This window comes from Pezoporus flaviventris, unplaced genomic scaffold (genome assembly GCF_033815535.1).
Source record: "Pezoporus flaviventris isolate CSIRO_AGI_PZ_B2104156 unplaced genomic scaffold, CSIRO_AGI_Pfla_v1 ptg000031l, whole genome shotgun sequence".
Classification (NCBI taxonomy): domain Eukaryota; kingdom Metazoa; phylum Chordata; class Aves; order Psittaciformes; family Psittacidae; genus Pezoporus; species Pezoporus flaviventris.
This window is the reverse complement of record NW_026892579.1, coordinates 30,062,092-30,089,414: the sequence shown is the minus strand read 5'-3', so window position 1 is coordinate 30,089,414 and position 27,323 is coordinate 30,062,092. Positions and strand designations below refer to the sequence as shown.

Genomic DNA, 27,323 nt, shown 5'->3' with positions numbered 1-27,323 from the left:
TCCCTTTAAATGCCTGAAAAATATGACTGTTTATGTATTACTGATTCTTACTTGAAAAAGCATACTTGATGATACATGAGAGATTTACTGGAGGTATGTATGAAAGTACAAGTCAAGCCATAATTTGGATGAAAGTACAACAGTCAAGATACTTCTTAAAAGATTACAGCAAACACTTGGTAATCCTAACAGAATGAAAGAAACAATCCTGATTTTGATAATGCATAAAACATTTTATGGGAGAAAGTAGCAAAATATATGTAAAAGAAATTCAATGAAGCTGCATCTGCTACTAGTTGGAATTGATAACAAAGAAATAATGAGCTAAACACAAAGAAGCATTCCCACAGACATAACAAGCATTCACCGGACTAGCATAGGAGCTTTAAATTAAATGCAGAAAAGGAAAAAGCATTACCAAGATCTTTACAGTTATAAGACCAGAGTTCGCAAACACATTTTCTGGCAAATCTGTTATTAAAAATAAAACTCACACATGTTAAATGTGGAACACAGTGACCTCTGTTGCATTGCCAACAACACAGACCTTGGGAAAACTGCAATTTGAAAGCTGGAAATACTAATAGAAAATGAAGAGTGTGTATATCCTGTCACAAGCTGAAACTGGTGTCGCTGTTTCTTGTAAATACCCTGCAAAATAATATGAGTATCAGACTTGTTAAGTCTTTGTGGAGACCCTAGTCCTGGAAGTGACACCACAGTGCCTTGCCTCTGCCTGCCATACCAGGCACTAGCCTTACAGACACTGGAAACCAAGATCCAATCTGTCTAAAAAGTTTGTGCTGATTTCTAACAGCTGACAAACTGACCCATATTTAACACTCACACATAAACACCGATACTCAAGCAGTTACATGCCTTCAAAATGTTTTATAAGTTTTCTGCTGCTTAAATTATGAAGAAAAGCTCATGATGGGTCACACAATTCCAGCACCTTCAACACAGAAGAGAGGGCAGGCTGAGGATGGCAGGGCCTCCTCGAAAGGCACTGACTGCTGCCCTGCAACTTGCACACAACACACAGGGCTGTCTGACGCTGCAAGAGTCAGAGTTCTATTCACACAGGTCACACAGATGTGGAAGAACATGGTTTTCAGCCATCCCCATTTCCTGTAGTAAGAAGCCACTCAGTTATATCAGCAGTGAGCATGTTTAGCAAAAACATGCATTTTTTTCCATATGGTGTATACTGTGAAATTTGTCACAGATTGTAGCAAATGAAAATGGTAAAAATGTGTTCCAGAAAGGACTGTAAAATTGCTAGAAAATTGTTCCACTGCTGCCTATTAAGTACGATGTCCAGCATGCATTTTTGTCTAAGGAAATCCCAGAAGCTCTGACAGAATCTGTCAGTAAATAACAGATGAAAAAAATCCAAAATATTTTCTACATACTCCTATCCTTGTCAGAGAAGAAGTTCTGTGACCATTCTCTTAGTCCAAGTCTGCTTGGTAGTTCTTATCTATTTAAAAAATGGATGAGAAAGTTGTGCAGAGACTGCGATCAAACCCTTCCAGAGGACAAAGAGGAGAATCACACTTTGACTCACGCAAGAATCACTAAGACTAATTACTAAAGCAGAAATTAATTTGCACAATAAAAGTCAAAGGTTGTTTCTTTAATTAATATTTTTGTAGTCCATTTCTTTATTCTTGGTCTTAGCGGATCTAATAACATTAATTTTTCTGGTCCTGTAGTAATTCCATAATGGTCCAACATGACTGTGTCAACATCCTAAAGTCAATTTTTTTAAGCTTAATCTAAGAACAGGATCCCATAAGCACTGTATTCCTTGTGCTTCATTAGCGCAGAGTGCTATTTCTTTTGTGATATGTAAGCTTTTCAGAACAATGGCTGTACACAAACATACACTTTTTTTTTAATTACCTACCTTTAAAAAAAAAAGGCAAAAAAAAAAAAAAAAAGCAGCTTGTCAGAACATACAGCATCATGAAGACTTCCGATATAGCAACATGCGCTACAGATGAAAAAACATGTATTTTTCTCATGGCGGGGGGAGAGGGGGAGAGGTCTTACATCATCGTGACATTTTAATTAGGAGGAAAATCAATTAAACCTTGCAAACAGATTTAAACTCACTCTGACTAAAGACTGGTTTTTGTTTCCTTTTAGATGGGAAGCCAGCTTGCATTCAGACAAGAAATTGATTCACTGTATTTTAAATACATAAAGATTACTAAAATGAAAACATTAACTGCACCAAATTTCCCAAATTTGCTAGCACTGTATCTACTCGAGTGCCTGAGACTTCAGTATCAACTTCTCAATTTCAGTCTTAAAGATCTTTATGGACAGGAACTGTCTCATTGCTTCCTGAACAAAGGTGAACCAGCTGATCTCAGTTACAAAACTATCTATCCTCTTTACAGCAAGAATATTGAGTATAAGCAATGCTAATGTGTTTTCTCTGATGAAAGGATTTCTAAGGCTCATATACTGCAGGATTTCTAAGGCTCAAATACTGCAGATCTCCCTTATCTTCACTTTTCCCATTTTTACACTACATAGTATGTGACAGCCCATCTTGAATAATTGGCATAACCCTAATTGAGCATATTGCACAAGAATAATGCAATGCTATTGATTGTCGAGCACATGGAAGAAGCATGACAAGAAGCTAGTTACTTTGAAAGCCCAGGTAGCACCTGAACACAAAAACAACATAGAAGCCCTGCTTCAAATTGTTCGCTTGTTTTTCTCTTCCTCGCTTTCTGGAAGGGTTCAGATTCAACTATCTTTAACTAATGTGAATATCTAAACTGTGTAAGCCAGTTAAAAGAAACAGGCAACTTCACAAGGAAATGACCTCTTCTATTTGAGACAAGTACTTCACGATGGGATGAATACTCCTATCCAGGTGTAAGTTTCATATCAGAGAATAACCATATGTTACACAGGTACAGCAACTTTTTTTCCCTGGGTTGTTCCATATGTTGAAGAAGAATCATGAAAAACAAGAAAACTGCCTACCCTATTACTACCCTCTTGAAATTGTATCAGAAGAAGGAAAGTCAAACATCCTTTTGGTAATCCTCTTTTGATTAGTAATTAAGTAACTCACCAAAACTGTGTTGAGAAGCACAGAACAGAACAGCAATGGAAATGAAATAAACTAAACCAATAAATATTTATGGTTGCTACATTTTAACTGAGTGTCATAGCCTACTGCCTATGTTTGGTTTCTAAGTATATCAATCAGCTGAGCAAAGTTTCTGTTTGGTCTCCATTGCCACTGGAAACTCCAGTGGATATTTACCTAAACTGTAAATCAAAATCCTACACTTTATAGTGTATTAGAAAAGGAAGAGAAAAACATTTAGATGATGTGTTAAAGGCATTCAGATGTCTCTTCTTTTTATTATTCTTAAGCATGAACACTAATAGAGACACAATTCATACCAAAAAGAGGGCACTTTCTCTAAGAACCTGAAATACCATGTACCTGTGCTCCAGATGATCAGGGGACTGGAGCACCTCCTGTATGAAGACAGGCTGAGGAAGTTGGGCTGTTCAGCCTGGAGAAGAGAAGGCTGCATGGAGACTTCAGAGCAGCCTTCCAGAATCTGAAGGGGGGCTATAGGGATACTGGGGATGGACTATTCATTAGGGACTGTAGTGATAGGACAAGGGGTAACGGGCTAAAACTTAAACAGGGGAAGTTCAGATTGGATATAAGGAAGAAGTTCTTTCCTGCATCTTCCATCCCTGGCAGTGTTCAAGGCCAGGTTGGACAAAGCCTTGGGTGGCATGGTTTAGTGTGAGGTGTCCCTGCCCATGGCAGGGGGGTTGGAACGAGATGATCTTAAGGTCCTTTCCGACCCTAACTATTCTGTGATTCTATGATTCTATGGAGCAACAATTAAATGCACCTAGGAATTTGGCTTTGAGCCATACTACTAAGATACAAATCAAACACTTCATATTACTGTTATGTTAAAATGCAAAGATACAAATCCGTGACAATCGATAATGTGTGTACCTAAACAGAAATCACGCTGTGAAGCATTAGCTCCTAAAGCATAGCCCATGACTACGTGCAATTACCAACGTACGGTTTCAAAAAGCTTAGTCTAACTTTTGTACTTGTACACCATAAATGAGGGGAGAGAAACCCTACACACACTCTGCTTTTATTTACCATAAATGATAATTTTAGATCTGAAACTTTATTGTCTGACAAATATCTACAGATTGAAAACATTTCCATTTTGCATCATATGCTAAAACAACACCAAAAAAATCTATCTTGATTTTCCACAGCTTGCTTCCGAGACCTGACATAATGAAAGACCACAGTAAGCACAGTGTTTAGCGACTTGCCCCTTAGGACAGGCACATATTAATTACATATTCATCCTTTTTTTTGTCTAACACACTCTAACATAAATGACACTTTTTGTGTGATTGAACACAGCTGCTGAGCAATAACCTTGAACACAATTGCTGTGAATTACAGATGAAAGCAATACAAAAATTACATTCCTATAATCTTGTAAACTAAATCAATATATTCTATGCATTGTATTTTTGCATAAAATCTACTGTCTGGTTACTTATAATTAATAAAAATTATTTTAATTCTATCAGTAGAGATAGTAGAAACTATTATATTTTATATATATTTTATATCCAACCTCTAGTATGTGTGAAAGGAGATACTACCATAGACAAATACACAACTAATAAAGCTGGCATTGCTGAAAAATATTTACACACAAAGAGATAAAAATATCTTGCATATTACTTACTTGTAACTCCTCTGCTACAAGCCACAGATTTGAAGCTTACTCCACTGGTTGCCAGATATTTTCTTTTTTACAAAAGAACTTTTTTTCAATTTTTTGGTCTCTCTTCCCAAAAGACTACAAAGATGTTACTCCAATGATTTCAAATACTCTTTCATATCATACTTCAGTTAAAAAGTGATGCATATATGACTAAATCAGGCCAAATGATGATACCACCACCCAATAGTTGGCAGTACTATTGGGTGGGTACTTTGGCTTCCAGAACTTAATTTAAATTCACAAGTATTTCACTATGCATAGTGATCCTATACATAATGTTTCTGCTGAGGAATATTCAAAATCCATTTTATTAAATCTTATATCCAATGTGTTATTTATATTACTGAAGGATTTGACAGTGTCTTGAAGTGTTCCTTGAAAACTGTGGGAGTTAAGAAGAAAACTGTAAGGCAAGAATAATGGAGAGATGTCGGTGTTTCAAGATTTATCAGCACATGTGAAATATTGTTTACGAAAAGTATGAACACCAACTTTCCTGGCACTAAAATGGCAGATGTCAGCCCAACACAACATGTATCAGTAAGAACATTCTCCTCAAGAATCTCCTACTTCAGAAAAGCCTTTTCTGGATGTATGAAATTAGCACATGAGTTCAGGAATGCCTTCAGGTATTATTACTGACATCAGGTGGATCCACAAGAACGCAAATGAGTCCTTTTTTCAAATATCACATGTTAAAGGAAGTGAATGTTAATCACTTAAGGCATACCTACTTCATACCAGCTTTACTATGTAACTTTCAAGATCAAGCTCCTTGGGAGTAAAGAAATTCCTGATAAAGAACACAGTTGTGTGGATTTGTCCACTCAGCTCCTCAAAAATGTCCACCTCAGAAAGTCCGGTAATTTTTTAGAACTTTTTTTTTTTCTGTCCAAGCAGTAGCATATTAGCTAATACACTTGAAATGTATCTGTACGTCATTTGCTCAAAATAATACAAAACAACTCATCGGAAATGCATTTGCATGATAATGAGTTATAGTAAACTGATTTTTTTCCCACTTAAAAATACATTAAAAATCAAATTGTGTAACTATAATGTTAAAATACTAATAAAACATCTCTACAGAAAGATCCACTGCCATATTAATAGTAAGAAAATCTCAGGTTTTGCTAGAAAAAAGGTAGTGATATTTGTAAGCATATGCATATTGTGCTCTCTGCAACTGATGCAAAGGTCTCCAGTCTCCCAAATGCAACAGCATTTAAATAAGCAAACATTTTTATGCATTTTTGCATAACATTAGCACAAGAGGGGTTATCAGATGTGTACTGTATACATCCATACTGTCAACTTAATTCACTCGGTTTTGTGCTGCTTGTGTAGACTCCATCTTAGGCAAGCTGAGGGCATGACAGCTGAAGGCTGAAGCTGCAGTCTGAAGTGAATATAATAATTTCCTCAACGGGAAAAACCAGAGGTGGAACAATGTGTGTTACTGCTCTTACTCTACAGACAGTATAAACTTATGCCAAAGCACTTATTCTGGGAATGAAAGCTCACTTTCTAGTACATATAACTAATAAGTATAATATCAAGTTTAAAGTCTCTTCATTAAAATTTCCAATAAAAGTCCCAATTATTTGAATGCACAGAAGAAATTACACTCTTCAGAAGTTTGTGGTTTTGCGTAGAAACAGGACTAGTTCATTGGAATCACTACTGGAATCTGACTAAATAAGCACTGCCACTAATTTTGTGCTTAGTTACTGCACTCTTTTTACAAAGCTGCACCATCAAATGCTTGTGGCAGGAGAATTCTTTCACAATCACACTGATTTAATGTATTTTTTAATTCATACAAGATTAAAAACCTATTGAGACACATTTTTACAAACAACAAGCATCTGTTTATTGTAATAGAGCTCAGGTAGTCAGCAGGGAGGTTTTAAGTTGTACAACATATTGGTCAGAGGTATTTCTATCACTATGTTTTCACACAAGCTACAATGGAGGAGGAATGCTGGTATGTAACTTTTATCAGCACATGATTTAGTAAGAGAACTGCCAGCATAGCCATATAAAAAGGTCACTACAGCATGAAAGCATAAACGAGACTGAGTAATGTTTATGATTCTATGATTCTATGGCACATGCCATTCATTCATAATCGGCTTACAACTACAGCTCCTTCAGTTCTTTCTTACATTTTTTAAGAAATTGCCTCTGTTAACACGGCATCTATAAAATAGTCTTAAAGAAATGGCAGCAAGGTATGCCACCTTTTCTCCACTTGATTTTCCAAAGTTAACAGATTTGAATTAGCACTAACTGAAAAAAATGCAAAAATAAGTTTCCCAAGTCTCTGTAGACAAAATAAAGATGTACACAATTATATATAGAAGATAAGGATACAAGACACAAAGATACGTAATTGTAGAAAATTAATATAATTAATTGAATTGCATAGTGTGTGAAGACAAAAATTTAAAAATCAGAAATCATGAGGAACAGGCAGAAAATAAGAACTAGATGGGAGAGAACTGTTAGTTTTACAACTTAGAAAAGCAAGCATTTTCCAAGTTGCATTAGGTCAGTGGGTCCAAGTTTATTACAGCATTTATTGTGGCCCCAGTCCAGACTGAACTCTATGGGAATCTTTCCATTGACTTCAATACACTTTGGATCAACAACTATGCTGTCATGTCTTATATCATTTTTGTCAACTGGGAATAACCAAGTAGTTCAGACTAGTCTGCCTGACGTTTCAGAAGTTGTAATTACTTGTTCTTTTACAGCACCATTCTCGTATTTTTCTTCTTAATAGCAATTAACTGCTGAAAATGTAGTATGGAATGAATTTAGCTAAAATAACTTGTCAGTCAGAACAAAGAAGATAACCTAGGTTGTAAGCAAAGTCTGTTAAAAAGGCACGCACCTGAAGTGGATCTAAAAGTTATAATTCACAGGAAAACCTGAATTCAGTCTAAAAAAAATGTGGTTGAGCTTAAAAAAAGTACTGTGTAACAACTATTGAAAGCATTGTGCTGTCAAAACTGTCATCTCCCCCTTCCTCAAGTGGGAACAAGACTAACAACATCTGTTATAGTAGCTCTGGCGATTAGAAAGTCGTCAACAAGACTCTGCCCTGTCTATTCCAACAACTCAATAATTAGAAGAAGAAATAGAGAAACAATCAGTGGCAAACAATGATAGGACAAGGGGTAATGGGTACAAACTGGAACACAAGAGGTTCCACTTAAACTTGAGAAGAAACTTCTTCTCAGTGAGGGTGACGGAACACTGGAACAGGCTGCCCAGGGAGGTTGTGGAGTCTCCTTCCCTGGAGACATTCAAAACCCGCCTGGACGCATTCCTGTGTAACATTATCTAGGTGTTCCTGCTCCGGCAGGGGGATTGGACTAGATGATCTTTCGAGGTCCCTTCCAATCTCTAACATACTGTGATACTGTGATACTGTAATCACTAAAAAACTAATTCAACTAAGCTAATCTATTCGTAAAGAAATAATGATGTATGGCATATGCCTACCAGTCTTACTGCATCATGTGTTTAGGTAGGGAAAAACACCTCATCTGAATAACCATTTTACTTTATACATAAATGTATTTAAAGGTCAAAGTCTGACTTTTCAACAAAGAAATAAGGTATTCTTTTGACAGCCACAAGACATTACTTGCAAAGCAAACACTATTTCTTACTTCTGTTATGATTGTAACGCTGACACCTTTGAAAAGCAGGCCATCAGAGTTCACAGTTCAGCTGCTACTACTGAGGCATCTCAGACTAGTGGAAAAGCATGAATTTTTTTGAAGCTGAATAGCAGCTTTCCTCCTAAACAGGCTAGCATAGCTCTGACACTCCACTGTCTATTGCAAAGATTTTGACTGTGACTTTCCTTTCATGAATTGTTCAAAACAGTTATGAAGTTTTCCATTATTCACAGCCCCATCCTATTCCACAGGCAGCTGACTACTTTTCCACTCATATGGCCTACTTAACCAAGTTAAATATACAGAAATTATGTTAAAATTACTTTATCATTCTGCTGTAGACTCTAAGGGGTACTTGAACACCTTAAAATTGGCACATCTCATCTAACTGTACTAGATAATCTTATCAAAGATGTTACTCTTTCCACACCCTTCATTCATTTCACATTTTTCACTCAAATATGAGTGATTGTGGTGTTATTTCTCTCCTGGGTGATTTTCACGAGAATATACACGTGCCTAGAGACATGAAAGGAAAGGAGGTAACTAATGTGAAAGAAATGGTTTTGCAGCAGGTAAATAGAGGCAAAGTAGAATTTTTCAAAATTTCTTTCATTCTCAAAATATTTTCTCATTTACATATCAGTTTATGAAATGACAGTGATATGTGTAAAGCTGTAGTGAAGAAGAAGAAAGTTCATTAGAATTAGCTACACTTTCATTTTAATAATTATTTCCTATATTATTATTATGACTGGCTGCCAGGCATTTGTTCTGAGAACATCTCTAATGAACATTGACATTATACAGATAACAGAGTTGCTAGTAGCTCTGTTGCTTTGTGTCTGTTTTTTTCATTGTCTGTCTATACAAAGAAAGGCAAGAGAGGAAATAGTGACCTCCAGACTATTTGACAAGCCATCTTGCCTCAACATGTTGCACTCTAAGGGTCCCACTAAAGCCAATCTTTTTTGTACAGAAGAGCTCTGGGAAACTGCATAATAATGGAGAGGGGGGAAAATTACATGGCTCACAGGGAAAAAATACCAAACAAACAAAAACTTTTGTTCTGTATATTACCATATAACTAAGTCAAGAATTTTCTTTCCTTGGTTTCTGTTTCTATTAATCTCAGAATGGCCATAGATATGGTAGAATTACATTAGGTTTAGGTTTGCTTTCCAAACATAGAGGGTTTCTGGCTATACCAGTTTTATGTTCTATTCTAAGGATTTCTGCTTTATGAAGAAAAATACAGCAACTTCTGCTGAGATTTCTATACCCTTAGCGTACCTTGAACACATTTCAAAAATAATTCTGCCATATTACCCTAGCATAAAACACACATATTTTACAGAATGCATTGATCTAGATCTGGCATTCTGGATGTGGTTATATAACATCAACAGACAAACCAGGAGTACAGATATAACAGCAGGAGTCAGGTCAGAAGCCGGAAGCCATGCTATGCTGCTATCACTGGCAGAAACAAGGCCACATGAGGTCTTGTGATGTGACCTAAATACTAAGGGCAAACTCTACCACATGAAGTGTTTACAGCTGTGTTTCTGAAAAATATGATTCCTGGAGAGAGAACACGAGCAGTTGCAAATGTTCAGATATATTACTTGTGGCAAAACAGCATATGCTAGGCCTAGAAGAGTGCTATTAATGTCCTGCCAGCTTCACCCACAAGCACTGACTGCAAAGTTCCCATCTGTATGATTGTAAACACAAGAAGTCAAACACAGCTTCCACTGAAATCAACCTCTGACAAAATGCTAACTACGTTAAAAAAGACAGCCAGTCAAAAATTAAGCTAAATAAATCTTGACTGGTTCTATCATTTAGATAGTTGTCCCCTCAAAAAAAAAGTATTTATTAAAGCAGCCTGTCATCAGTAGGATAGATGACTAGCCATTAAACTACTCAAGTAACAGCATTGCCTATTTTTGCCATCACTAAAATGAGCTTGATTACTAGTTCTATTAAATACTATCTAAATTATTCTGCCCATGCTGTCAAACATTATTCTTACACACAGTGGGTAGGATTGGGATGGTCTGGCTAACTTAAGTTCCAAATAGCACTATTGAGGGAAAATAACCACATCACTTGGAATTATTTACTTAAGCTTTACAACCTACTTTTTCCTGTTCATAAATCTGGGGATTAATAAGAGTAATAATATACCAGCAAGTATGTTGTCCAGAAAATAACCACAGCTCTCAGAGGCCAAAGGCAATGGGAGTTCCGTTCAGCTGCATTCTCCATCCTAGGCAGTTGCCTCTTAGATGTTGTCTCAAGATGCATTCATTTCGCAAGCACACTCTTTTTATTCGCTAACACAAGAGCGATTGTAAGATGGCTAGTTTTATAAAGACCAAGTTAGACATAGTCTAATTTATTAACACTAATGTGGCTGAATGGAAGAAATAAAAACTGTTTGCACACATGTTTGTATAGGTGGGGTATCCATGAAACCTGCTGAGCCATCCTAGGGACACAGCTGCATCTGGCTGGTTAACTATATGGAGTCATACAGTTCAAGGCCTTTCTTGGGCTTAGGCAACCTATTTGGCTATCACAGGTAGGGCTGGGCAGAGTTTAGCCCTTCTTTCCCAAACCAGTGCCCTGACTACTAGGGTATGGCACCAGAGAAAATCACACTGAACTGCACAGAAGAGGAGCAGAGAGGACGCCCTTACTCATTATACATCAAATACACATTGGAGGAACAACAGAAACAACAAAAGCAATAAACTGCACAAGAGGTCCCTCAAAGCCCCCACATCCAGCTCACTTTCCATCGGATGAAAGTGAACTACCCTCTACTTGAACAGGGTACCCACGTATCCCATGGCTGAGGATAGCTTTGATTATACACAACCACAAGCACACACTTTAACACAACTGCTGCACAGAAATGCCCTTTGCTCCTCCTCCAGGCTCTAAATAGATGGGAGCACCATGTTTGCACATACAGTCTGGTGCTACACCAGCAATACAGGCAGATGAGCAGGTATAACTAGGTGTCTTACATTTCCTACTGGTTACCTTAAGGCAATTTTCTGATCAGCATGTGTAGACTTCCTCCTCTTCAAAAGAAATTCCACTGATTACAAATGAATCATATAGCGCAATATGGCTTGCCATGTTAGGATTGTGTAAATCTTTTGTTGTTGTATTATATATTGAAAGTTTTCCTTTATATTATTTTATGGTTATTTTAAAAGACTTCTGACTTCTTAGTAATTTTAATGTCTTAAGTCTGCCACTTAATTTGGCTCTAAAGCAAAAGTATGGGATTTAAGTGATGAGTTTACACTGCTGTTACAAATGTCATATCGTGAAGCATTTATATTAATTTTAAAGAAAAATATATTTCTTTAGTAGTTATAGTTCAGACTTCACTAAAGCTTCTAGATCGAAAAGACAGCTTTTAAAGTATCAAATACTTAGCATTCCCTACATCAGGAATTACTTCTTCTTGTTTTCTAGATTATTAAAAAAAAAAAACAAAAGTAAAAATCACCATGACTAGACAACATTTTTTCTAAAAATGAAAACAGACAAAACAAGGCTAGGGACAATAACAGAAGTCTTGTTATTATCCCAACACATTTCTTATGGTGCACTACCTAACTATATACAAAATCCTATTGACTTTTATTTCATGGGGTTTAATGAAGATTCACTTTCAGTTTTTCTTACATCTGAAGATACCATAGACTGTAAAAGGTTAATACATCTCACAGTTATTTGTGGCAGCAAAAGAAGAAAAATAAAGCCAACTGAGCAATTATGTGTGTTCTTCACTTAAGCCAGCCAAGTGGAAAGAAAGTCTCTTGGGAATGATTGCCCAGTGTTTTGCAGTCTACTCAGAGTGTTTTATGAGATTTTGGGGAATACACACAAAAAATTAAATTAAAGAGCTTGGGAATTTTTCAGCTGGAAGTGTTATTTCCATCTCTCAGTTATCACAACTCTCTACTGGATTTCAGTACCATATAACACATACTGCCTCTCTACGTTCAATACCACAAAAAAATCTGAATGTATAAAGCTGTATCTCATCTTCCAAATTAAAATGTAATTCAGAATATAATTCATCTGCAAGGCAGTGTTCTACCAACTGAGCTTCATTTACTGCTCTTGACCTACAGAATTACTGATGGTTTGAAGACAGCTGGCTCTCCCTCAACACTCAAATCTTTCAGCTATTTCTACAGATATTTGGACTCACCAGCTATTTCTACAGATAGCTTGGCTCTCCTGCTTCAAGTAAAGTCTGGTGGCCTTACAGAGCCAAACAAGGAAGTAAGGAGGACAAAGTCTAGTTATCACATATAAAGAGGAGGAAAAATGAGCTGCCCTGAGGAGTTGCCCAAACACCAGTAGGGCAACAATGTCTTTGGAAACAAGCAAAACTTAAAATGCATCAGCATGTTTCCCAGCTAAGCAAGAACAGAGATACAGATAGCATGAACAGTGTAACAAGATGCCAAGAAGTAAAAGGCCAATAAAACTGTACAATGGAGAGGGGAATGTAGACAGGGAAAAAAATAAACTTTAAAAATGCAATTAACAATTATATGAAAGGACATATACAGTGTTGCAGAAATGAAAGCTGCAAACACCCAGAATCTTTCCTTGTGTGAGTAACTATCAATATCTAACCATACCATCCTGTCAATAGGGAAGAAGTCAATAATGAGACAATCTTATAACATATACACAACTTCTTTTGATTCTCCTTCCCATCCCTCTGGGAGCAGGGGGAAAGAAGAGAGGGAGGGAGGGAGTGGCTGCACAGTTCTGAGTTACCAGCTGGGCTTAAACCACAGGAGGTACATAATAGCAATATAGTTAAGTATCTTTTAAGGCATTTTTGACTTTAAAGCTTGTTTCTTTCTTTTACTAAATCCAAATTTAAAGATGAGCTCCAGAAAATAAAAAAGCACTTTTACAAAAATGGACATATCAAACAATTCAAATCAACATGGATGAAACATGAAGTATAACATCCATTAACTAAAAAAAATACCCAAACCAAACCAATCAGTATATCAGGACATGACAGCAGTTTAATCACTTACGGGCTCTCCCCGATGTCCTTCTAGGCCTGGAGATCCAGGCTGTCCGACTTCTCCCTTTGAAATAAAAGGGACTGTTAAATACAATATTTAAAAAAAAAAAAAGCATAAAATAATTATTTCAAATAGCAAATTATTATTTTCAATATAAGTAAAATGCAAAAGCAATACACATGATCAAGGCTTCGTCAACAAACATCTCTTAAAAACAGTTTCAAGCACAGTAAGAAGTGTTGTCAATCTCGTATTCCCTCATGCTGTGTCCAGACAGCTCTCAAAACAGTTTATAAAAAGAAATGAGAGACAATTAATTGTCTTTTGAACCAGAGCAGCAACTACTGGTTGAAGAAGCATATAAAATAGTAATAAACTGCTATTTCTAATTGTTAGTAGAACTAATGGTCTGAAAATTATTTCAAAGCAGTATCCAGCAGTACCAGGTATGATCAAATCTTTATGTCCTTACTCAAAATATGTATGATACAAAATATGTATGACATCAAAAATACCTTGAAAAATTGAAGAATAATTCCAGTAATAAAATAACATAAAACAAATGCAAATAAAATATAATCTGGTAATAATTAACTTAAAATTGCAAAAAACGGACTTGACGTAACAATGGGTAGCATCTGGGTTTCAAGCCATGCTTTTTTTCCCCACATTCTTTCCCAGAATTAATATTGTAAGAAAACAGGAAAGCTCCAGCAGAAATTTCCTTCAAAGAGAGCCTGTTTGTTACTGCTTTGAATTTGATTACAGACTCAGTATGAAGCAATGTTTTATAGCAAGCAGATGTTGAAGCCAAGCTGACAAAATGTTTGAGTGAAGAATATGGCTTTTGTTAACTATTGTATTAGAAAATGAATAAAAACTAATGAGTATATTTTTGTACTACAGTAATTAAGGGAATAGTCAAAAAAATATCTTCCAGTTTAAATGTACACAGGTTCACACAACTAATATACTGAATTATCTGCATATTCTTTACAAACATAAAAACCAAATCAAAATATTTTCCGAATTCATGCTTTGTCAATATAATACTTCACTCTAAAAGGGCCAGCAGTGATAGATAAAAATTTATGTTAAACAACTGCAACTATTATCCATCCATGTTACCAAATACCAGAGAGGAAAAAAATGTAATGTGTAACTATTTTATACTTTCTATAACACTGGAAAAGGAATTTCTCCATGAACTTCACAGAGATATCTGTGTGTAGTTATACATATATGTTGAAAATAAGGCTGCATTCATCTAAAATAAATTCAGATAGGTAACTAAGGTCCTATCAGAACCAAGTCTAGTTAAGACAATTGATGAAAGCTTGTTTCAGCTGACCAGCCAGCAGGAGCTCAGTTTCATTGCCTGGACATAGACATTTGATCACATTTGAGATACATAAGGGTGTCTTGTGTGAGTGTGAGGCACTGGCCTTCCATGGGACTTACACAGCACCTTTACAATGTTTTGGACACTGATGCATCTCAAATGCACTGAATGCTTTTCTGCAGGCAACTAAACTGGTACCTACAAGTCTGCCTTCTTTGAGCTGAATTGCTCTGAAGACTCCCCTGGCATTACTGGTTAAGCCATGACTGACTTCTGTGGCAACACAGGTGACTACTACAACCATAGACATAAACTTAGCCGAGTGTTTTAAGAATGTCTGTTAAATTCTCTTTGCCTGACATATTTGCAAGTATCAGAGATACATGCTTTTGCAGATATGTATTAATAATGACAAATTGTAGGCAAGTACTAATGGGATTTGAAGATCAAAATGAAATTAATGTAGAAGTATCTACAACTAAACCAAGTAAGAAATAAAGAAAAAATCCTTGCATGGCATAGAAATAATCTGCTGTTGATTGACGATGTTAACCACAGAAATGAGCAATAAGAAAATATTTCTTTTCCACAATTAATATTTACAACTCCTTTTACTAGTGTATTTTAAGGGTATAAACTTCTGGGCACTTGAAAAAAAACAAAAAAAAAACAAAAAAAGCCCAAACAAACACCACCCCCCCAAAAAAAAACAAAAAACACCACAAAAACAAAAACCCTAAAACAACAACAAAAAAAAAAACTGACCACAAAACAAAGAAACAAAACTACACCAATTTGTCATGAAATAGATTTATTCCATTACCTATTATTACAGTGTCATTAGGCCTTCCAAAGAGAACAAATAGGAAATACTGAGTTTACCTACCATAAAAGTTGTTTCATATGCTCTTTTAAAAATCTATTATTTTAGATGTATTCTCCTAAATAATACATTTTTGAATTGCAGGATGCTTAGTTACACATTGAAGTTGGGCAACTTTTAGGATAACAGTGCTGTAGCGTTATGTGTGAGTGATAACTCCCCCATTTAACTTCAAATTAAGATGACTACACATACTTTTCTACCTGAAGTCGTTTAGAGATCCATTAGGGATCTAAGAACCTATTACAGTGAACAGGGGCTTGATCTAGTTACCTAATCACAAATACCTGGTCCTGTGTAGGTGATGTAAGGCAGCCAAGGCTTCTACATCTGGTATGTAGGTGCCACCTACAGGAGACCTGTGTCTTCCTGAAATAAAACTTACAGGTCACTGGGGTACCCAAAACCAGCAAATAGGACTGCAAACTTATGAGTTGATCTCATAAAAGTTATAACAGGTAACAATCAGCAGCCGAATTACTTTTACTAATGATCTTACTAATTCTATAATTTACTTCAGAGGTTCTATTTATTGTACTTCTAAGAGCTTGATTCAGTTTTCAACACAGACATGTACATCCATTTCCTGCTGCAAATAAGGATGAAATATTTTTCACCATGAAGACAGTCAAGGACAGAACAAACTGCCCAGCTGTTTAGTCTTCATCCTTGGATGTTCTCCAGAAACAGCTGAGCAACCTCATATGGATTCAGCACTGTCCCATTTGTGAGCACAAGGCTGGTCCAGGAGATGTCCCAAACAATTTCCCCTCCAGCCTGAGCAAGCCTGGGATCCTGCTGGATCCACCTTGTTGGCAGCTGCTGCCTGGAAGGGTTTAGGTCTCTCACGCATCTTGTGTCACATCTCCCTGCTGCAGCAGGTGTCACAGATAACCCATTGTATTTCCAACTGCTCTAGACAAGCATGGTCACAAAATGGAAGACCCAGATCTCCAACTACAGTAAATAGGAATTTAGATAAATGCACTTGCAGTTTTAGACAACAAAGGAATATTACTCTTGAGCAGCCCCAGATCACTACATTTTTATTATTAAGAAAAATATTATAGGAACAAAGCAGCTGTTAAAAAGTTTCTTTAGATCAATTCAACCTAACATTTGCATCACATATTAATAATCTTTTTCCTATGAACTTAACTTAAACTGGTACTGCTAAAATCCATCTTTTCACCAATTAGAACACTGCACACAACAACTGGGTAAACAAAACATCCAGTGAGCTCACAGACTGCAATACATTATGGAAATATTAGATACTGTAGTCTTTTTTGCAGTAGACATATACCTAGTCCACTTGCAAAACTGTTCAAATTAAATACAAAAGGCACTGCACACTGAAGAGAATACAAACATAAACACGAATCCAATCCTGAAGGTGTTTTCTCCTAAGTTTCACCCAGCTCCCTTTAAAAGTAATAATAATATTTGATTACTTCCTTCTTAACTGTACACAACAGTTATGTTCTGAAGGGAATGCTTATATATAAATCTTATTAACATCCACAGAGTTAGAGAAACACAAACAGGGTAAGGGAGACAAAGTATAAACAATCTCTGATGATCATTAATGCACTCTTAATAAAAGCTTTGCCCCTGCTCACAAGCCAACTGAAATCAATGAAGTCTGCCCACTGGCCACAGTAAATTTTGACATTTCCCAGTAACTCACATTATTTTAATTTCCAGTAATTCTCCACAGAATAACCTGCGTGTATTTAGACCAACAGCAAAGCAACTGAAGACTTTGGCAAGATACAAATATACATTTGTACCTACCTTGAAACCGGGACTTCCTGGTAATCCATCTTTCCCACTTCTGCCAGGATCTCCCTGTGGAAACGGTTAACAGTCATCAGCAGGTGAATTAACAAGCAAAAGTAAAGGCAAGCTGTCTTCACATAACTTACAGATCGCCCAGGCATTCCTGGAAACCCCATATCACCCTTCTCTCCTTTTGAACCCTGAGAAATAAAAAAGAAAAAAAAAAAAGAAACAAAAAACAACAAAGTAACTACTGCTGTAAACTCAGTATATTTAACCTATCATTCATGTATGTTATTTCTAATTTTGAAAATGTATGGAAGATCTGTTTCTTTCTTAACACAGCCAGTGGTCAATTAATAACTAACCTCCATTACAGAAACATACATATGATCTAAAATACAGTAATGTGAACAAGAAGCCTCTTCCAAATTGCTTAATACTCTAAACTAATACATGAAGAAAATATAGCGATAGGTGAAAATGTAACTGTTAACACTGGATGACAAAAATATGTTCTCTGAAATATAAATATTTACATACAAGCACACACTGGTTTATATGAATTATGGATTAAACCAAGATCTCTCTTCCAGGCCGCTATCAGCCTCATTCCATTCATGTGTTCCTCTCTTCTCTCTCCTTATTCCTCTCCCTCTCCCCTGTTTGGTTGTATTGTTAATGTTCATTTCTGTGTATTAAAAAGCACAGCCTTCTTTAAGATATAATTTTTACTTATACCCCATATTAAAGACAGATATATATTTAAAACATATTTATGAGCATTTTCATCATAAAATCACAGAATCACAGAATGGTTTGGGTTGGAAGGGACCTTAAAGAAAATCCAATTCCAACCCCCCTGCCATAGGCAGGGACACCTTCCATTAGACCAGGTTGCTCAAAGCCCCGTCCAACCTGGCCTTGAACACTGCCAGGGATGGTGCAGCCACAGCTTCTCTGGGGAACATGTTCCCTTTTGAGTTATGTTAAAATAAATTACATCAATCCACTAACAGAAGGATAAAGAGAGTTCTCAAAATACTCAAATAAGCAGAGCGTGAGTTTAACATTACTAGACATAAGCAAGATGTTTTAATTTTTGTCTTTGTTTCTCACTATCCAAACCTATCTTACTTGTCAATAAATTAAATTAAGTTTCCCTGAGACGTCTGTTTTGCCCATGACAGTAACTGGTATGCGGTTTCCCTGTCCTTATCTGAGCCCACAAGCTCTTACATCTTATTTTCTCCCCCTGTACTGTTGAGGAGGGGGAACGAGAGAGTGGCTAGGGGAGCATTAGGCAGCCAGGCAAGATCACTCCTCCATAGATACCAATACCATTTTGCTTACTTGCCTTTTTTCCATATATTCCTGGCACTCCTTGATCTCCTTTAGGACCCCTTTCTCCCTAGACAAAATGTGTGTAAGTTAATTTTTAAAACAGAAGTAGTTATATACAGATACATATATACCCAAAGTATGCATACATGTAAAATGAAGCAGGCAAAGAGCTCCATCTGATATAAAAAATGTATTCAAGACAGTAAATGCAAATTTTGAATTTTCCAAGCAATCCTAAAGGAGAAGCCCAGAATGTCCAGTGCTGCTGGTGAGACTATTGACAGTTCCCAGGCTTTATGCTTCCATTTTCAGTATAAGGCACTTCTTTGAGTTTCTGGTCACTTCAATATAGGTAGACACCTAAGTGAAAATTCAGTTCTTTAAAGTGCTGCAATCTTCTGAAAGCCTTATATGAAAAGTTTAAAACACAAATTTGGAAAAACTAGCAAATTCAGTTGAGTACCAACACAGAAGAGCAAAAGATACGGTTGATGATGGGAACACAACACATAAACTCACTGTATTAGACCAGAACTATCCTTCAAAATGCTATCACTCAAATTCAATGACTTCAAGGCTTTCATTTGTCATGAAGATGATTCTAAGTAGTACCAAATCAAACTCCAAAATGATTACTAAAGAATCCCATGGAACAGAAATTTAAAAAAACATGTAATTTCCATTGCTTGATATGTACATAATGAAGCCTCATGGCATGTATCTTCCTTCAGTTTCAGGATCACATCATTTTATGTAGGTCATCAAATGCACCTACCTAGTACTGTATATAAACTTATTTTTCCTTTATGTTAAACTATAGAGTAAGTAAAACACATGAATATTGTAACAAGAAATATTTAATTTCAACCTTTGGTGCTGGCATCCCATGTAATCCAGGAAAACCAGGTAATCCACGGTCACCCTAAAAGAGTAAACACACTTTAAATCCTTATATGTAAATCAGTAGTAATATACTACAGTAACACTCATATTCTCAATGATCAACAAATAGAAAAAAGATGTTATATTTCACCATATCAACTACATATCACTGGTATGCTCACTGATGAGAGTCTGTTGATCTTTAAACAAGATTCAATACATACAAGAAAAAAAAATCACTGTATTTATTAGAATAAATTTTACTGTAATCTTTCAATGAGGTTTATGGAGGTTCAAAAGCAGCAATTTAACTCTGACAAAAGGAAAAAAAGCTTGAAAAGAGCTTGGAAAAATCTCTGTAGAGTTTTTTTTGTAGAGATAATTGTACCATCTGATTTTGTAGAGATAATTGCACCATCCAATCCTAATTCTCAAATAATAAGGAAATGCCCTAAATCTGAGACGGGTTTGCTCCTACCTCTTACTGAAAATTTTAAAGTCCTACTGACTTTATCAAATTTCTCAGCACTTACTCGAGACGAGCGAGTATTAAAAAATAAGGTATTACATACTTTCTAAAAAATAAACCACATTAAACAAAATACGCTGAGAAAAAAACTTTGGCACTGTCCCGGGTTCAGCAGTAGCAGTCATGTTTCTCCTCCTTGGTAGCTGGTGCAATGCAGTGTTTTGACTTTCGGCTCGGGAACAGAGCTGATAGAGATGTTTTGGTTTGGCCAAGGACTTTGTGAGCCTCATGCTCTGCCAGGGCGGAGGGGAAGCTGGGAGGAAGCAGAGACAGGACACCTGACCCAAACTGACCAAAGAGGTATTCCATACCACAGCACGTCATGCCCAGGATGTAACTGGGAGTTAGCCGGAAGGGCTGGGAGACTGCAGGGTTGGAGGAGGTATCGGTCGGAGCTTGGTCGGGCTTGGGGGGCGAGTTATCGGTCAGCTGGTGCTGAGGTGTTGTATTCTGTTCCCTTGTTATTTCCTTTATCATTATTATCATTGGTGGTAGCAGTAGTGATTTGTGTTATACCTTAGTTACTAAACTGTTCTTATCTCAACCCGTGGGAGTTGCATTCTTTTGATTCTCCTCTCCGTCCCTTTGAGAGCAGGGGGAGGGCAAGAAAGGGGGGGAAGTGAGCGAACGAATTACCTGACTGGGTTTAAACCACGACAGGCACTTTGACAAATCAGTTCTCATTCCAGTGCAAGAAAGAATCCACTTTGGTAAAAGCAGTTGGTAATTAAAAATACAAGCCAAAACATCAGTTCTTCTTATTGTCCTCATAGGTTTTATAATAATTGGTAATAATTTGTCACTACCTGACTTGAAATAATAAAAACAAGCTTAGTTGCTTGTTTCAGTAGACAGGATTTGCTTCATTCATAACAAAGACCCAATCACTAAATCATTTTTGGATAATCACAATGTTTTCTCTCTGTTAATACCTAACTTTATACGGAGTAACAGATTTCAATTTGTTTAATATATTTCAATCATAAAGGAGTAATAGTAAATTATGCGCAGATATTTCAACTTCTAATACAAAGGATAAGAGAAATCATGTCTCTGTTTTATCAAAACCATTCATGTAGAAGTCACATATTCACAGAAGACAGGAACATGACCACAGGAATGATAGCTTGTGGGTTAGTATCAAAATATCACTCAATAAAAAAGTACTGAAAACAGGCAATGGAATTGAGTTCAAAAAAATCAGCAAAGCTTATAAAATAAACACTTCATGCATCCGTTGCTTCTTAATGAAGAAGAATGAAGCCTCAATTTCTGCTCAGAAGCAGTGATTCAATTACTGGATAAACCAAAACTGGAAACAGTTTTAAATTAATTGCTACAGAAACTTTACAAGTAACGGGATGAAATTAAGAGATGAAAATTTGGGATGCATCATCAGGAAAAAAATTCTAATGGCAAGACATATTTTACAGTGGAAGAAGTTTTCTAAAACAGTGGTGGAAGCCCTATTTCTTGGCACATTTTAAACAAGGCTGGACTGAGCATTAGGAAATATTCTATCTGTCACAACCCTGCTGTCCTGGGTTTAGCAGTAGCAGTCAATTTTTTCTCCTTCTTAGTAGGTGGTGCAGTATTGTGTTTTGACTTTCAGCCTGGGAATAGAGCTGATAACACCGATGTCTTTAGTTGTTGCTAAGTCATGTTTACTCTGACCAAGGACTTTCTGAGTCTCATGCTCTGCCAGGGAGGAGGGGAGGCCAGGAGGAAGCAGAGACAGAACACCTGACCCAAGCTACTCAAAGAGGTATTCCATACCACAGCACATCATGCCCGGGGAGGTAACTGGGAGTTACTCGGAAGGGCACAGGCTCTCTTTTGGGGTTGGACTCATTTCCCTTATCATGTTATTTCCCTTATCACTATTATTACTGGTGGTAGCAGCAGTGGTTTGTGCTACACCTTAGTTACTGGATTGTTCTTATCTCAACCAGTGCGAGTTACATTCTTTCGATTCTCCTCCCCATCCCTCCATGAACGGGCTGGGGGAAGGGGGGGGGAAGGAAAGAAAGAGGGAGGAAGGGGGGGAGTGAGTGAACGAGCTGTGTGTCTGGGTTTAAACCACGACACCTGCACCACCAGGAGAATAGAGTTTTTCATCATCAGTGTCTTATTTTCTGCACGTGGCCCAATACTGAATGATTAATTAGATTAATATCTAAGATCAATTAGATTAAGATGCCTAAAGCCACAAAAGCACATTTTTCAGCTCTAATTATGCATTTGAGAACTCTGCTGCACAGTGAAGAATTTAAGGATATGCTTTTAATATTAGGAACTTTAGAAAAAGAAAATTTTACAGTAAAATCTGTTTGGAAAACAAGTGTGTATTTTACAAAAAAGGCTTTGTTTTTTTAATAAAGCAAAACAAAAATATGTTTTTATCATAGGGAAATTAGAACATTTCTAAACACAGGGCAAAAGTGTGAAAGAAGGGTGGACACAACTATTTACACAGCAGTGAGACTTGCCTATAGCCAGTGGCTAGTTTATTCACCGTGTATACAGGAGGTCCAGATTCAACTTCATCATGATTACAAGAAGAGAGTTTTATATAAGCTTACACATCTGTCTGCAGCCACAAGCTACTGGGCACACCTCAGCTACAATTTTCCATAAAAAGGTTTGGTTTCAATTAGTCTGTGTTTTCTGATAAAAAGTGCAATCCAAAAATTCCTACCCAGCTCATCTGGATGCTCACTTAAAAAGAGTGCAAAGAGATAGAAAGAAACTGTTCTGACAGGTATCCATAGAAAACTGTGCTTACAGGTATCCATATTAAGATACGCTTTCTAAATATAAATTATTCAGTAGAATAAAGGTGTTACTGGCAGTGCTAAAGCCTATATAAACTCTAATAAATGAAGCAGAAGAGGTTCAGAACTGAAGACACATTCTTTAGAATTCTTATACCTTCTTTATTGCATTTTTTAATAATTCTCACAGAAGACTCATGTGAAAATATTGATACTGTTCAGACTGTTCAGCCAACAATATTCAGCAGTATAACCAAAAATGATAAATGGTAAGAGTAAAATTTAATTTTTTATTTATCACTTTTCTTTTTTTTTTTTTTTTTTTACCTTAGCCCCATCTTTCCCCGGCTCTCCCTTGATACCTGGTAAGCCACGTGGTCCCTAAGAGAGAAAAAATTAGAACCAGCTCAAATACTAACTCAGATAGGGAATGAGACACAGCCAGTCATTCACAGTCTAGGAGGTTCCTCCAGTGCACTGATGATAACTTCTTAATGCAAATGGTGGACGAACCAACTAGGAGAGGAGCGCTGCTGGATCTGGTACTCACCAACAAGAAAGGTCTGGTTGAAGTAGTGACGGTCAATGGCAGCCTGGGCTGCAGTGACCATGAGATGGTCAGTTTAGGATCTTGTGTGGGAAGAATAGAATACCTAGCAAGGCCACATTTCTGGATTTCTGAAGGGCAAACTTTGGCCTCTCCAATCAATTGCTAAGGGAAGTATCATGGCAAAGGGTACTAGGTGGTAAAGGGGCTCAAGATAGTTGGTCAGCATTCAAGGACCACTTCTTCAAAGCTCAGGATCAGAGTGTCCCAATGAGTAGGAAGTCAAGTAGGCGAGCCAGGAGACCAGCATGGTTAAACAAGGAACTGCTGAGCAAACTCATACGGAAAAAGAGAATCTATGGATTATGGAAGGAGGGGCTGGCCACTTGGGAGGAATATAGGACAGCTGTTAGAGGATGTAGGGAAGCAATTAGGACAGCTAAGGGCTCCTTGGAACTTAATCTGGCAAGTCGGGTCAAGGACAATAGAAAGGGCTTCTTCAAATACATAGCAAATAAAACTAAGACAAGAAGCAGTACAGGCCCACTGCTGAATGAGGTGGGTGCCCTGGAGACAGAGGATATAAAGAAGGCAGTTGAGACTGAGGGGTGACCTCATCAATGTTTACAAATATGTAAAGGGTGAGTGTCAGGATGATGGAGCTAGGTTTTTTTCAGTGATGTCCAGTGATAGGACAAGGGGCAATGGGTGTAAACTGGAGCATAGGAGGTTCCATGTGAACATCTTTACTGTGAGAGTGACAGAGCACTGGAACAGGTTGCCCAGGGGGGTTGTGGAGTCTCCTACTTTGGAGATATTCAAGGCCTGCCTGGAGAAGTTCCTGTGTGATGTACTGTAGGTTACCCTGCTCTTGCAGGAGGGTTGGACTAGATGATCTTTTGAGGTCCCTTCCAACCCTTAGGATTCTGTGATTCTGTGATTCTATGTAATACAACATGACCTGCAGAATGATGTGTCAACAGGTTGATCACATCATTTCAGTAACCAGATATGAAAGCAGAACCAAGCACCAAATATGTCCAGCACACTATCATAACCCATTACTGGGAAACACGGTCTGTACTAGTTCAGAGATGTCATAGAAGCATAGAATGGTTTGGGTTGGAAGGGACTGTAATGCTCACCTAGTTCCATCCCCCTACCATGAGCAAAGACACCTTCCACTAGATCAGGGTTCTGATCTATGTTTCCCATCCAACCTGGCCTTGAACACTGCCTGGGATGGAACATCTACAATTTTTTGTGGCAATCTGTTCCAGTGTCTCACCAATCTCCTAGTAAAGAATTTCTTCCTAATATCCAATCCAAATCTACCCTCTTTTAGTTTAAATCCGTTTCCCTTTGTCCTGTCACTCAATGCCCTTGTAAAAAGTCCCTCTCCAGCTTTATTGCAGGGCCCCTTTAGGTACTGGAATGCTACTCTAAGCTCCTCCCTGAGCCTTCTCTTCTCCAGGCTGACCATTCTCTAGCAGCCTTTCTTCACAGGAGAGGTGTTCCAGCCCTCTGATCTTCATGGCCCTCCTCTGGACTCACTCCAAAAGGTCCATGTCCTTCTTTATTTTGGTGGCTCCAGAGCTGGATGCAGTACTCCAACAGGGGTCTCATGAGAGCAACACAAAGGTGAAGAATCACCTCCTTCAACCTGCTGGTCACACTTTTTTTGATGCATGTCCCCTTCCTTTGAAATGTCCATCAGACAGCTTTCACATATGTCATGTTGCAGGCTTGTTCTTGGCCCCAGCATGTTCTCAGATGTTTAATTCAACAAAGTAATATATCCTAGACTACACAGCCAGAGTGGATCATGCCACAAGTAAAATACAGCACAGGTTTCAATAACTGTCTCAGTAAGGACTACTAAATTAATACATTGAAGAATGAAAAAAGAATTCTCCTCCATCAGTCTGGGCATTATCTGAAACCTTCTTTTGAACTGTGAGTAATCAATCACACTCAGAAGGCTTCAGATTACTGTTACTGATTCTCAGAAAAATTGAAGGCACTGCTATGGCAGGGGGGTTAGAACTAGATGATGTTAAGGTCCTTTCCAACCCTAACTATTCTGTGATTCTATGATTTGGCTTGGGGATCGTCTAAGCTCCAGCCGAATCCTGCTCCTACAGGCCTTACCTAGCACTGATTAGATTACAGTCTAATTGTCATTCTACCTACAAACCCCAAAGCCATGCGAATTCCAAAGCAATTCCCCCAAGGACAGCCCCTGACTTCAGGTCATCCCTTGAGCCCTTTTCATTACCCACATCTCAACTCTCAATGACAAGCAATGGATACTGGGAAAGAGCTGGTAGGATTTGTCCCAGATTTCCAAATTCACAGCATGAAATTAAAACTTACTTGAACCCCTGGAGTCCCTGGGATACCTGGAGCTCCTGCTGATCCCTGATATCCCTAAGGAAAAGAAATCAAGACTTGTAACTTTTTGTAAGTTATATTTACAAATTTCCAAACACCTATTTAAGGAAAAAAAAAAATCTTCCTGATCACTAAAGAACTGTTGGCACAACCCTGTCATTTTGGGTCACGAATTTTAGTAAATGCTGTCCTAATTATAAATTTGAGATTCAGATTTCAGCTTTTATCTCTTCATCTGAAGTCTGCAGACTCCAAACCTTATGCTAAAATCTGTTATTTTAGAACTGCTACACGAGAATGTGACAAACACACTGGTTTATGTCCACTTGGAGGAAGAAAAAAAACAAGACTCACATACGTAGACACCTTTTCTCTCTCTCTCTCTCTCAAGAAACATAGCTGAAAAATGACAGGACTTTTAAAGGCTTATTTCCAGTTACAGGCGTAAGTGTTAACAAATAATGCACGTTCTAATACATTATGCAGCTAGTTTTATAGTACCTCTAAATAAAAAAAAAAAATAGTCCATTCTCAGTACTAAGCACTTAGCTATGAACTTCAGGATATACAACAGGCTATGCAAGTTAAAAAATAAATAAATAATGTGATGACTGGGACTACAGAAAGAAATGGTAAATAATTTGTGACTTGAAAAGAGAATTTCAGGAATGCTTTACTAGAAATCAACATTGTCAGAACAAGGGAACCTTTACAGCACCCAAAAGATATGCCTAAGCTGTTTTGGTAGACGGATTTCAATTAGCACAGCTAAGACAGCCAGTTTTTACGCAAAATTAACAATTGCTTTAGAAGAATCTTTTAACAGAGAAAAGTAACTGAAGGTTAGGAATTTTACTGAGCTCTAGAAAAAACATGTCATTCCAATGGACAAAATGAGCTACAAAGAGGGATTTTTTTGAGAATAAGAGGAGAACTTGTCCTGTAAGTCTCTGAGACTATTTGGCTCAGAGAGCCCAAACAGAATTTGATAAATCCCATAAAATGGACTATTCAATTTCAAATACCCTGAACTTGATCTTGATTTGAACTGGAAGAACTAATAATCCTATTTCTAAATGAGTTTCAGTCTTAAAATGTAGCACAAAATTTAATGGGGGGAATTTCCAAACTGGTAAAAAGGAGCTAATAGAACCTTTTTAGTACAAAGAAAGCAATGTATATGTCTCATTTCTTCTCTAAATCAGTCAAAGCTTCCTGAGATAATAAACAGA

At 37.2% G+C, this 27,323-nt stretch overlaps 1 protein-coding gene across 1 annotated transcript in view; it reads right to left on the bottom strand.

The window, feature by feature from the left end:
- COL21A1 (collagen type XXI alpha 1 chain) overlaps positions 1-27,323 on the bottom strand; it is a 79,915-nt gene that overhangs the window by 24,080 nt on the left and 28,512 nt on the right. The window contains exons 10-16 of the mRNA XM_061460596.1: positions 26,074-26,127; positions 23,478-23,531; positions 19,834-19,887; positions 18,979-19,032; positions 17,768-17,821; positions 17,637-17,690; positions 13,624-13,677 (exon numbers count right to left, since the gene is read on the bottom strand). Of these exons, the coding sequence (XP_061316580.1) occupies positions 13,624-13,677; positions 17,637-17,690; positions 17,768-17,821; positions 18,979-19,032; positions 19,834-19,887; positions 23,478-23,531; positions 26,074-26,127 (378 nt within the window). The remainder of the gene's footprint in view (positions 1-13,623; positions 13,678-17,636; positions 17,691-17,767; positions 17,822-18,978; positions 19,033-19,833; positions 19,888-23,477; positions 23,532-26,073; positions 26,128-27,323) is intronic.